Here is a 13689-nt window from a genome sequence, read left to right as displayed (position 1 = left end):
TTACTAATCAAAATCTAAGTGTGGCACACTGGACATTCAGTCAGTCCACGACTTCCAGATAAGCCCTTTTCCCAGTGTACCACCCGCCACGGGGCTAATTCATGCCTTTTAGACATAAAGAGAACCTTCCTGTGCAAGATCGCACAGCTGCAGCCTTACTATAAAGCTAACGTCTGCGCTCAAGACATCTGATTTTTAATGAGCTATAGTGTAACTTTTAAAGAAGTCACCCAGGTGATTTTTAGTAACGGATGAAGATGTAACGTGTAGCTTAAGCGCTACATGTGCTGTAAGTGAATATTATATAAAACTGTCTTAACTCTGATGTAGCCATTGGCACAGCAAAGCACACAACTTGTGTGAAAACAAAACGTAAAAAAAAAGCAAGCTTAATAAAATTAGATCTTTACGGAATTAAATTAACATTAAAAAAAGACATCTGATTTTGCTTCAGAGCCACCTTGAAGGTTTGTTCTTCACTACAGTTCTCTATTCACTTATTAATTCATACTCTGCTTTGTTTCAAAAGGATTTAAAGTGATTTACATAAAAACATACAGAAGAGGATTAAAAGTATTTTAATAAGCAGATGAGAAGAAGCAGACAGCGACAAAATAGTCATACAGGAAAGTAAGAAGCAAAGTTTAAGGGAAATATAAAACAAATCATTTTGAAAGAGCCTATGTATGTTAGAATCGGGTCATATTGTGAAACTGTTAGAAGATAAGCTTTCTTTTATTTATTTATTTATTTATTTATTTATTTATTTATTTTTTGCGGTACACGGGCCTCTCATTGCTGTGGCCTCTCCCGTTGCGGAGTACAGGCTCCGGACGCTAAGCCTCAGCAGCCATGGCTCACGGGCGCAGCCACTCCACGGCATGTGGGAGCTTCCCGGACTGGGGCACGAACCCGTGTCCCCTGCATCGGCAGGCGGACTCTCAACCACTGCACCACCAGGGAAGCCCAGATAAGCTTTCTTTTAACAGTCAACTGAAGAGGTGGCTGAGGTCAGTTACATGAATCATAATGTATATAAAATAAAAATGAAGTAGTTCCTCAGGAAAAGCAAAACCATTCAGAGCATGAAGACAAGAAATTTCTTCCAGGGCTCCTCATAAAAGGAACGCTAAAAAATAGAAGTAATTATAATTGCTAACAATTAGCACTAACTTACGTGCAAAACACTGTTCTAAGAACTTTAGACATATTCACTCATCTAATAACCCTATGAGGTAATAAGCACTGTTATTATCTGCATTTAATGGATAAGGAAACAGGAACAGAGAGGTTAAGTAAACTGCCCAAAGTCACACAGCTAGCAAGTTGTGGATTTGGGACTCAAACCCTGAAGGCTAGCTCCAGAGTCGCCACTCTTAACCACTACACTATAGTGCCCTCAACACCCTCATAGCAGACATCACTTTTCTAAGGATGTTTCTTATGATGTCCTTCAGTGTGGGCAAGAGAAAAATGCAAAGCTTAGTTCAGGAGCAGCAATTCCTCTGAGGCCAAAATGAGCCAGTCCACCCCTGTGGGTTTCTGACAGATAGGCAGATATCTCCGGTATTTTAGAGTCTCCAGAAGAATGGTAGCTACATGAACATTACTTTTCCTCCACAAGGTTTGTTACGCATTGAGTGACGGGGGTGGGGGTTATACCCTGAGGAGCAGTGAAGTACAGTGCTGACCTGCTGACAGTTAAGGTCGAGCCACAGGCTGGCGTCACCACCTGAGCTGGAGGAAGGACAGACATCCTCCCCACCAATGCTGAGGCGCCTGACAAGGACGCACATCTGCCTGATGAGAAGGTCAACCTACTTTGCATGGAGCAGGCCCAAGGGACAGCCGATGGGCAGGGCTCCCTTAATAAAGGGTTTGGCTAGATCAAACCAAAGGATGAGAAGGTCCTCAAATGCCCATGCCACAGAACAGGTCTCAACAGAGCTAGTGTGGACAATATCCAAAGATAGTATTATCAAATCAATTGTCACTCAAGGATCATAGCAAACCCACGGAATGGCCAGCCTTGGACCCCATAACTTCTTAGGGTAGCTCCAAGAAAGACTGGTTCTAGAAGATAACCTATCTTCTCAACAGCTTCTCCAAGTTCAAGTTCAGGACCATAAAACCATTTCATCAGAGTTCACTTATTAGCCAAGGACTTACTAGGAATCAGGCATTGTTCAGGCTGTTGAGGGCAGAGCGGTAAGTAAAACAGACAAAAATCCCTGCCATCATAAATCTTATTCCTGTTTAAGTACCATAAGTAACAGCACTAATTACTATTACTACACTTACGCTAATATTCTTGCCTAACTGTATGTCAGCTGAGATCAATATTATGAAGAAATTATAGCGAGGACCCAGAGAAGGGTGCGCTGGGGGTGCAGCAGGATTACACCAGTGGTCAGGGAAGCCTTGCTGCCATGGGGAGATCTAAGAAAAGCCCTGCAGGAGGCTGGAGGTGGACCAGGTAAACGTCTGGGTAGAGATCCCAGGGAAGAGGCCAGTGAGAGAGGAATGAGGAGAATGAGGAGGAAACAGGGTGACAAGGAGGAAACAGGGTCTGGTGGGCAGGCTGGGGATGGACCTGGAAGCCCCCGTAAGGATTCTGGATCTGACTGAGCAGAAGAAGGATGGTCTGACTTTCCTTTCCAAAGGACCACTGTCTGCCACGTAGAGAAGAAGGCACAGGGCCAAGGAAAGGGGCAGGGAGACCAGTTTGGAGGGAGAGGGTGCATCTTTCCACCCACAGCACCTCGGCCACATGCACACACGGTCCTGTTGTGCTCCGGGGTCTGCTGGTGTGGGTGAGGGTGGTGGCAGAGAGCATCTGACCAAAGGCACAGGACCTGTGCTTCAGAATCCAGTCCCAGAGTACCAACAAAGGCCCCGGCAGGTTAGAATTCCTTCACACAATAAAAGAAAAAGAAAAACATGCAGAGTCTCCCAAAGGCAGGTTAACCAAACAAAAGTCAGTGTGGCCTGAGGGAGCAGAAGCTGGTGGCATGGGAGAGGCACTGGCATCACGGGCCAAGCAGTCCCACGGCTGTCAGGGTTATGGACTACACTCCTGGGACAGACACTGTAATGAGCCAGTCCTTCTAATCTCTGAAACCAGCTATTCTCAAAAGCATATCCCAAAATACTTTAGGGTTTAAAATATTTAGTAGTTAAAACAGCACCACTTAAATTCCATACCCACGCATAACACTCACTGCCTTCCAAAACGCATCTGATGCTCATGCGATACTCTCCTTTTCTTTCCTCCCAAGGATTTTGAGAGCTAACATCACATAAGCCTCTCCACAAAACACATCCCCTCTAGGGGCTTCTGCAAGGCTGGGGCGACCCGGTACGATCCGGAGGTGCATATGGCACGCCAGCCTCTCAGTCTCAGATGGCAGCCTAACGACCAGGAACGGTTTTGGGGTTTCCGCACACCCTGCCCTCGCCATACCGAGATCCTGCTGGCCAGCCCCACACACAGAAACTCCCACATGTATTATTCCCCACTCGTTTTGACACACACTGTAAGAAGAACAAGGAAAAATGGCAAGGCATCCTGAGGGAGGAGGAGACCAATATGCAGCTTTCTCATGAGCCTGGTATTTGTGAGAAGGCCATGGAGAGGCACACCCATCTGTGACTTGACACCTCCTTGTGCATTGGGAAAGGAGGAAAGAACACAGAGGCGTCAGCTAAGCTTCCTTTTACTCTCAAGAGCCTTCACCCACAAAATTATAAATAGCTGGATTTAAAATAATAAAACTGCAAATATTTTTCTCACACCCATTACATTACAATTTTCTTTCATGTTCCCTTTACATTTCTCCCCCTGACTCAAAGGACTAACCACAAGACATTAGTAAGGAAAATCTAGCCAGGTAAAAGGCTAAGATGTAAAGGGACTGAGTAATTCACCATCATAGGGAGAGGGTTCACTCTATTAGACCTTAAATACAGGCTTTGCCCAGTATTATTTCTAGAACTATACTAAGAACATGTAAGCTCACAGAGCTAACTTAGAAAACTGGTCTGTAACCAAATATCTTACTCCAGCTGCTCTCTCTGTATGTATTTCAGATTTGATTAACACATGACATTCTCACACATACAAACAGGCACTTCATAATTTAATTTTAAGGCCACTAATTACCCATTCATACACACAAGCTACATATATATAAGCACACTGAGATAAATATATTTGCTTTACAGGTAAAGACTAGTTTATCCTAACACCAGCAAACTACTTGTTAATTAAGAGACAGCATTTACCAGACAGGAGGAGATCAATAGTTCTGAATCTTCTTTTGTCCAATTGTATGCTGTGTATTCAAGGGCATTATTCTCTCCTTGCTGTTTGCACATATAAGCACAGTTTCTTTCAAAAACGGTGCGGATGCCTTTAAACAGAATCACACTAGTAGTGCAACCCATCCCCAAGGTGCGGATGTTCAGGTCTCTAGCAATCTCTACTCCATTTCCACATCATCTTCCTTGGCTCTTCAGAGCAGGCTCCCACGGCACCATCTTCGTGACAGGCAGTTGCCGACACCAGAACAGAAGGGAAGCTCCGAGCTGTTGTACTAGATTCCGCTTCTGCCCAGCAGCCTGACAAAAAAATCCAAGCTCCAAGTGTAAAACAGGAGGGGTGGTGCAAAAACAGGATGACACACCTTCAGATGCACCAAAACCTTTAAAGTATTGCTTTTCCAATAGATTGCTTCACTGTTAGTACCAAAAACAAATAAGCAGAAGATTTACATGTGGTTACTGGAAAACTGCCGGCTCCTGGGATTTGCTTGGGATTGTTCTGAATCTCAGAACCTGCCCAAAATGAAAAAGACGGTGCCAGACAGCCACCCTGCTGCAGATGCTGCTGGAAGGCACAAAGAATGTTCATCTGCTGCAAGAAACCTCCCTCCCAGAATGCTTAGCCTAGCATCTATATTAGCAAACATCTCTTTCCTTGACCTAAATATGCTGTTTGTTTAATCCTGCATCCGCGAGGAATAGGGAAGCAAAAGAAAAAAAAAGTCCGAAAACGAGAGGAATCACTAAGATGACTGCTGCTATGGAAACATGTGTAAGCCCACTTCAAACAACCTTTTGCGTGTGTGGGTAACAGCTTGCTGACAGCAAACCACAAGGGAACATGAAATTGCTGTGTCAATCTTGACTTCTGCCCATTTCCACTCTTTGCTAGAGAGGGGGCTAGCAAGTTTGCACTGCTTGGAAGAATTCTCCTATGCCTGGTACCGAAAGATGCAAATGAGAAGATGGATACAGGATTACCTGGCACCTTCTGAAGCAGCTCCCTGGTATGCAATGGTAAATGCACACTGAAGTCCCACAGGCAACAAGGTTATTATTTTTGGTGCATAAGTAATCCAGGTCCTTCCACTGCAGACTGAACTCAGTAACACTACACTACCTTGTATATATATCTTTGGGGATGGCTGATAGGAAAGCTCGTCATTGATATAATACCAAGTTGACTCTTGCCACTTTCCTTCTAGAAAATGAAAAGCAAATTATGTAAAAAGACCACGATGAACACACAGGGGAAACCCCTCCCACCTACAACATGCATCTAGAAAAGAGTTACTGCTCTTTTAAAATCTGTTCTGATATTCTTCCTTACTTCACAAGGCAACAGATGGTTTTCATTTTCTATCTACAGATTTCAAAGTTAGAGTGAATTATAATAATTGAGTACCTGCAGGTTGGTAACAGAAACCTGTGTGATGTAGTGAAAGCAAATCTTTAGAGGATACCATGCAGTCACCTAATTCTAAAATTTCTGCTTTCTATGGTTAGTTTACCTATTAGGCCCAATAGATAAGCAAAAGTCTAGGATTCGTCTATCTCCTGAATTTTTATGCAGGGTATCAAACAGCTATAGAGATCAAAGGAGTAGAGATACCGGCCACATGCAAAAAGCAAGCAAACAAAACCAGAATAACTATATGTGGTCAAAAGCAATCAGCTTCAGAATGGTAATTCTGTTAAAAAAAGAGCTACAGTATTCAAGATTACACCCAAGCCCTGATATCATAAGATCTAAGTCTTCATGTGACATCCCAGTGCTGGCAGATAAATAACATGGAAACTTATCTACACAGAAACTGAATCCTATAGACTATAAAAGACTAAACACCTGGGTTAAAAATTGTCTGTCTTGAGATTTCAGAAGACTCACCAACTAACCTAACTTCTGTACTATAAGGGGAACAATTTAAAAAGTAATAGTTGGGCTTCCCTGGTGGCACAGTGGTTGGGAGTCCGCCTGCCGATGCAGGGGACACGGGTTCGTGCCCCGGTCTGGGAAGATCCCACATGCCGCGGAGTGGCTGGGCCCTTGAGCCATGGCTGCTGAGCCTGCATGTCCGGAGCCTGTGCTCCGCAACGGGAGAGGCCACAACAGTGAGAGGTCTGCGTACCACACACACACACAAAAGTAATAGTTAATTCAATATAAAGATAATACCTAGAAATTTAAACTTAATTTACCATTATTACTTATTTTAGACAACCTGGGTATAGAAGCCAGCAAATACTGCTCAATATATAAAAGATTATGTTTGAACTTTACAAAGGATCATAAATGATAACCAAGCAAATTTGAAGCTGCTGGTATATTCTATTTGATTTACCAAAAAAAAAAAAAAAAAAAAAAAAAACCCTAAGTTAATACTTAAAACAATGGAAGAGAATGAAACAATTTCCTAACAGTCATTCAGAGGAAAAAGAAATGTTTCCTTAAGCATTTAAGCAACTTGTATCAATTTTAAGTATTAATCATTTTCCAACCAACAAAATGAGTGGGCAAGAAAAACAGAAAACGTTTAGAGCAAAGGATTCAACAAGGCCAAAAAGTGAGTTTCATGCTAATAGAAGCATGACAAAAATGAATCATTCAAAATGTGTGTCTGGTTTCACTGATTCTTCTGCATCATAATGATCTTGGATTAGTCTAAAATGATAATTACCATGAATTCCATCAGAGGACATGAATAGATGGATGGTATCTATTGGCAATGATTTCAGCTACCTACAGAGTACATATTTCAATTTGGAGATCACATTTACTCTCACATCTTGAAATGCCACCTCTAATTTATACAACATCCAAGACTGGATGTCTGCCCTTGACTCCCTTTGAGATCCAAGCCCATGTCTTCCTCTCCTGCTAATAATGATATCTGGCTCTCCCATCATCACCTCACCCTCAGATGTTCCAAGTCAGTCATCTTTTACTATAACTACCATAGTACGACCACACAGTGGAATATTACTCGGCCAAAAAAAGGAATGAAGTCCAAGTGCACGGTACGATGTGCATGAAGCTGGAAAATGTCACGCAGAGTGAAAGAAGACAGTTACAAAAGACCTCATATTATACGATTCTAGTTAAGTAAAACGTCCAGAATCAGGCGAATCCATAGAGATAGAGAGTAGCTTTGTGGCTACCAGGGAACGCAGGAGGACTGCTAGCGGGTACGGAATTTCTTTTAGGGGTAATGAAAATGTTCAGAAATTAGTGTTTCTAGCATACATGCTATCTATACACAATATACAGTCTGTGAATATACTAAAAACCACTGGATTGAACACTTTTTCTTTTTTTTATTGAAGTACAGTTTATGTACAATATTATAAGTTACACGTGTACCACATAGTGATTCACAATTTTTAAAGGTTATATTCCACTAATAGCTGCTAAAAAATACTGGCTATATTCCCTGTGCTGGATAAAGAACACTTTGAAAAGGTGAATTTTGTTGTATGTGGATACAACAAAAAGCCCGAATCCACTTCTGATGTTTTACTGCTAACAGCTCTTAAGTCTCACCTCTCCTTCTTCCCCTGTGGGCGAAGGACAAGGAGTGCCAGGCTGGCTCCCTCCCTTAGTGCCAGAGGGAAATTCAAACCACTCTCAGGAACCCTCACCCCCGCCCCACCCCCCAACCACCACAAAACCCCCAAGCCAGTCTCCTTTCCCTGCTCAGTCAAGCCACGCCACTTTAGGACGTGCTTGGGTACAGCCCTGCTCCCCTCAGAGCGCTTCATTATGTGAGTAATAAGCCTTTCACACCCTCCTGGGTGGTGTGTGTGTGTGTGTGTGTGTGTGTGTGTGGTGTCATTAGTCTCAACATCCAAAGCAAATTTGGGGGGAGGGGGGCAGGTGTCAATCCTGTTTCTGTGGAGTGGCTCCAACGGTAAATTATATCTCAATAAAACCATTATTTAAAATAGGAGAGGCGAAGAGGATAGTATCTATTCTACCTACCACATAAGGTTCTCAAGTTCAAATAAAACCACAGGAGAGAACTCAACCGAGACATTGCTATAGACACGGAAATAGCTGTTGTTTTATACTTCACAAGGGATTTACCGTGCACCTAGAAACAGCCACCTTGCTTAACAAATTCAGCAACGTCTGAACGTTGCTCTGGCCCCACTTGTCAGGAATACACTAACCAAGTAACATGGGATGTACCTGGGGCTGCCCTCGGGTGCGCATTTTAGGTCTGGGAAAGGGGCGCCACGCTGCACAAAACACCAGAAAGCCTGTATGAACAGTAAGTCCAGGGAGATTAGCTGGCCACATCGGGGGTCACAACACACCTCAGCCATCCGGCCACAGAGACCACAGCAAACAGGTCTCAAGCTTTGAGCACACACCCCCGGCCCCACCCCAAGCATATCCATCTGGAGCTGCTGCTCCCATTTGCAGTTCTCGCCTTGCCAAGTACCTTTCTGTTTTAAGTATCTTCTAATAGTCAGATTTGTTTGACTGGTAGATTTACTTAATACTTTCTCAGAAAAATGTGGATAAAGAAGAATCTGAAGTGACCCCTAAAAATATCTTGAACTACAAACTGGAATGACTATTGTATCTCAAACAGATATAATGAGCCTTCCACCCGGGTCAGACCTTGGGTTCTACCTTAGGAGGCCAGGAAGGGAGTGGAATTCTGTCCATTCTGAAGTGCTGAAATGAAGACCTCATGTAATGATACACAACCCATGATATAGCCACACTTCATAAAACCTAAATAAATAAATGGAGTATGGGTAGAATTCAATCTAACAGGTCATTTATTCTATTTAAGTGCCCTTATGATGGCCAGTCCAGACAAAGAGCTTATTTCCATCCCTAACAGTCCATATTTCATATGTTAATGCAGTGAATTCTGCTGAACAAAGAAACCTTATATAACTTGATCTATCAACACCCTATTTTTTATTCAATCAGTAATAATCAATCATAAGTCGAGTGTCTAGCACAGGGCCTAGTATATACCACATGCCCAATAAATGTAGTTCTCCCTTCTCCCTTTTACCCCAAATTAAATTTTTTTCTTCCCTGATATTAAGAGTAAAGAGTGAGATAGTTCTTCCAAAAATACAAGCATCCCGTACATAAAATTCATGCGTATGAGAATGTGAGATCTAATAAATTCAAACTACAAATTACTTGTAGTGATAAAAATTAATTAAAAGAGAGAAATGTGGGTGCTGGAACAGGAAAAGGGAGTTAAGATAGTTGGTGAAGGAGTGGAGGCTTCAGTCAAGATCATTAAAAAGTTTTTTTTTTTTTAATAAGGGAAATTATGGAAGTGTTATTAAATAAAAATCTTTTTAAAAAATAAGGAAAAGGAAAACTTTCCCACCACCGTGTATTTCAGGAACATAAACCTTAAAATTTGATTGGAGGAGAGTGGGTAGACTTACCATGTATCCAAAACCTTTTATCCATCATTTATCTTTCCCACCTCAAAACACTGAAATGCCAGGACTGTTACCTCTAGGTGAGCAGAGATGAAGGTGGGTGTAGGTACAGTGGTGCAGAGGAGGGTGTCAGACCCCTGAGAGAGCCCCGGTCTGCACTCCTGTCTGTACCACTGTGGTGAAACAATTAATTTTGCTAAAAAAAAAAAATGTATCTCTAAAGTCATGACCACATAAAATACTGGAGTCAGGTCTGCTGCTAACAGTGGTACTTAATCATTTCCAGAAGCAGAGAATGCAAAGTTACACAGGTGTCTCTGTGTTGGTGCTGGAGCATTAACGAGGCAGCCAGTCCCTGTGGGATGCTCTGAATACCTGCATGCTCATTGGGTGACCAGGTAAAATGGAGTGGAAGCAACCAACTCAGGCTCCATGAGACTGAGGGCGGTGGTCTTCCAGAGATGACCAGTCTCCCGAAAAAGGGGGAAAGAATCCTCCTTTTTTTGACAGGAGACCAAGTTGGACAACTTTTCAAATAAAACAGATCTCCAAAAGGAAGAAAAGTTTGCACTAAGAAAACCAACTTACTTGCTGGTAGGAATGCGAAATGGTGAACCACTTTGAAATAGGGTATGACAACTCCTCACAAAATTAAATAGAGAATTACCTTATGATCCAGCAATTCCACTTCTGGGTCAATCCCCAAAAGAACTGATAGCCTAATTTTAAAGAGATATTTATATACATCCATGATCATAACAGCACAATAGCCAAGAGGTGGAAGCAACCTAAGTGCCCATTAAAGATGAATGGATAAACAAAATGTGGTACGTACATGCAATGGAATATTATTCAGTCTTAAAAAGGAAGGAATTCTGACACATGCTACAACATGGATGAACTTTGAGGACATTATGCTAAGTGAAATATATAAACCAGTCACAAAAAGACAAATACTATATGAGTCCACTCATACGAGGTACCTAGAATAGACAAATTCATAGAAACACAAAGCAGAATGGTGGTTTCTAGTAGCTGAGGGGAAGAGGAAATGCGGAGTTGTTATTTAATGGATACAGGGTTTGTCTGTAATGATGAAACAGTTCTGAAGATGGGTGGTTACGCAACAATGTGAATGTACTTAATGCCACCAAACGATACTTAAAAAGTTAAAATGGTAAATTTTATGTTATGTATATGGCATGTTATATATACATTAAAAAAAAAGAAAAGCAACTTACTTACTAGGCACTGCTCTCCTATGACTTCCAGGAACAACTGATGTGAAATAACAGAAAACCAGGAGGATAACTAGTCTTTTCTCCCATTCTCTCCTCCTGCCCCTCACGGAGGGCAGACGAGCCCAAGGAATAGGTTTCATATGCTTATATTTCTCCTATTTCAAATAGTTTATATTAGATTAGTTTATATACTATAGTTTATATAACTAATAACTACGATATTTCCTCATTAACACTTGGTAATGAACTTCTTAGAAAAACCCTTTGAACTACGTACCATCACACAAAAAAAAGACAGCTTGAGATTTAAATTTCTGATTCATAAATGACTTCTACTTCTTCATTTCGAGCTACAAAATGAACGAACCAACAGTATTTATACAGGTGCTGATTTATCCCTCAGCTCAGGAAGCTGCAGGCAAAGTCAGAACTTCAGTCACTGTTATGGGAGGTCATGGAGCAAAACCATGGTTTCTGAGGGAACTCAGTTTTTTGAAGAGAAATCAATAAACCCATAAATGCCAATCATATGTCAAATATGAGAAGCTGCCAAAAGAGCTATCTGCAAAGCTTTATTCCTCACTGAACACACTGGTAGGGGAGGGGCTCAGTGGAGGGGGGCTGATGGCCCAGAAAAGCACAATGAATACAGTAAGCGTTGAGGTCCAACTGTAAATGAGACACTAAGCAAAAAACAAGGAAGGAGAGCAAACTCACAATGGCAAAGTGAGACTAGAACTCACAGTGACCTCCTCTTGGCCTCCCCCAGCCTCTTCCGAGGAAATTCTATTTTAGGCAGACATCTGAAGAAATCACTTAGTGGCAAGATATACTGAGTTTAAACAACATAAAACATATGCAGCATAATTTGTGTACAAATGCACTCATGAAAACAGTTCATGTGCTTCAAATACGGAGTTACAGCTATTGGAAAGTTGTTCTTACATGTGAAGAGAGAAAATTCAGATTCCACACACTTCAAGTACTTGTATCTTATGTTTTAGCAGCTGAATGTTTAAAAAATTTTTACTGTCATTGTGTCAGTATAGAAATATTTGTCTCAACACGAATGAGGAAAGGAAATAAAATGGAAAACATAAACATAAAATTTGAGTTTGCCATTTTAAAAACTATTGCAATTATACTTCAAAAAACAAAAAAGAGATCAGATTTGTGGTTACTAGAGGCAGGGGGAGGGGGAAGAGGAATTGGATGAAGACGGTCAAAAGGTACAAACGTTTTTAAAGAAAAAAATTAAAAGTATGCAATATCATCAGACTTTCAATCAGATTAATCAAAAAGCAAATAATAAGAAATAAAGATACCACAGTGGTTACTTCTCCAAAATATAGGTGGGAAATGGAATTTTTCAAAATATTCCTATGGTTTTGAAAAAACAGAATGAAAAGATACCAAATAAAATATGTACTCCTTTATCTAGGCCAGTGGGTCAGAAAGAACTAGATATATCATATATCCCCACTTATGAAAGCTTATAAAACTCCATTTTCTACCTGACTCCTTAAAAAGTTTTAATTTCTTTTTACAAAGACACAAATTCAGAGCCTTCGTAAGACTCTCTTCTATACACAGCCTATGGGTGGGATATGGCTTAACTATAACTGGTTTTAAAAGAACGTTACTTTGAGTAAGCACTCTCTGATGTGTAAGTGGACTTAACTATGTCAGGGAAGTGTGAAACTTTTCTGGGAAACCAGTCTCCACATAACAATTGGACAGATTACAGATATTGCCATCCCTCCATGCCAACTAAAAACAGACAAAACCCATAGAAGATACACATTTGGCCAACAAGCAAATGATAAGTCACTGGTGAAATGCAAATCAAAACCACGAGACAGCACTTCATACCTACTAGGGTGGCTAAAATAAAAGAGACAAATAATAACTGTTGGAGAAACTCGATCACTCATACACTTTTGGTGGGAATGTAAAATAGGGCAGCTGCTTTGGAAAACAGTTGGGCAGTTCCTCAAACGGTTAAACATAGAGCTACCATATGATCCAGCAATTCCACTCCTAGCTATATACCCAAGAGTAACTGAAAACACATGTCCACACAGAAGTCTGTGTATGAATGTTCTTAATAGTATTACTCATAATAGTCAAAAAGTGAAAACCCAAATGTCTATCAATTGATGAATGGATAAACAAAATGCAGTATACCCATACAATGGAACATTATTCATGCTACAACATGGATGAACCTTGAAAACATGATGCTAAATGAAAGAAGCTAGTCACAAAGGACAACATGTTGTATGATTTTGTTGGTATACAATGTCCAGAATATGTAGAGACAGTAGATTAGTGGTTGCCTATGGCTGGGGGGCTGGGTAGGGTGGGATTAGGGGGCAACAGCTAAGGGGTACAGGGTTTCATTGGGGGGTAATAAAATTTTTCTAAAATTGATTATAGTGATAAATACACAACTCTGAATATACTGAAAACGACTGGATTGTACACTTTAAAAGGGTAAATTGTATAATACATGAATAATGTCTTAAATTGTTAAAAAAAAATAGTACATATTAGGCACAGGAAAACACAGGCAGAACACTCTTTGACATAAATCATAGCAATATGTTTTTGGATCCGTCTCCTAAAGTAAAGGAAATAAAAGCAAAATAAACAAATGGGACCTAATTAAACTTAAAAGCTTTTGCACAACAAAGGAAAC

The 13689-nt window shown here is 40.9% G+C and overlaps 1 protein-coding gene across 25 annotated transcripts in view; it reads right to left on the bottom strand.

Moving 5' to 3' along the window:
• The window catches only part of DOCK9 (dedicator of cytokinesis 9), a 282686-nt gene that overhangs the window by 209488 nt on the left and 59509 nt on the right, over nt 1-13689 (bottom strand). For 3 of the 25 annotated variants that reach the window (XR_010936755.1, XR_010936756.1, XM_067712883.1), the window contains exon 1: nt 4285-4860. The exons of 6 other annotated variants lie outside the window; for them this stretch is intronic. Coding sequence is in view for 17 of the 19 variants with exons in the window: in XM_067712883.1 (XP_067568984.1) it covers nt 4285-4446 (162 nt within the window). In the remaining 2 variants the exon portion in view is untranslated. Of the gene's footprint in view, nt 1-4284; nt 4871-13689 lie in introns of those variants that run through there. 16 more of the 25 variants (XM_067712887.1, XM_067712889.1, XM_067712895.1 and 13 more) reach the window with 11 other exon arrangements.

Source organism: Pseudorca crassidens, chromosome 18, assembly GCF_039906515.1.
Source record: "Pseudorca crassidens isolate mPseCra1 chromosome 18, mPseCra1.hap1, whole genome shotgun sequence".
NCBI classification, from domain to species: domain Eukaryota; kingdom Metazoa; phylum Chordata; class Mammalia; order Artiodactyla; family Delphinidae; genus Pseudorca; species Pseudorca crassidens.
The sequence above is the reverse complement of the archived record's forward strand: the minus strand, read 5'-3'. Positions and strand labels throughout refer to the sequence as shown.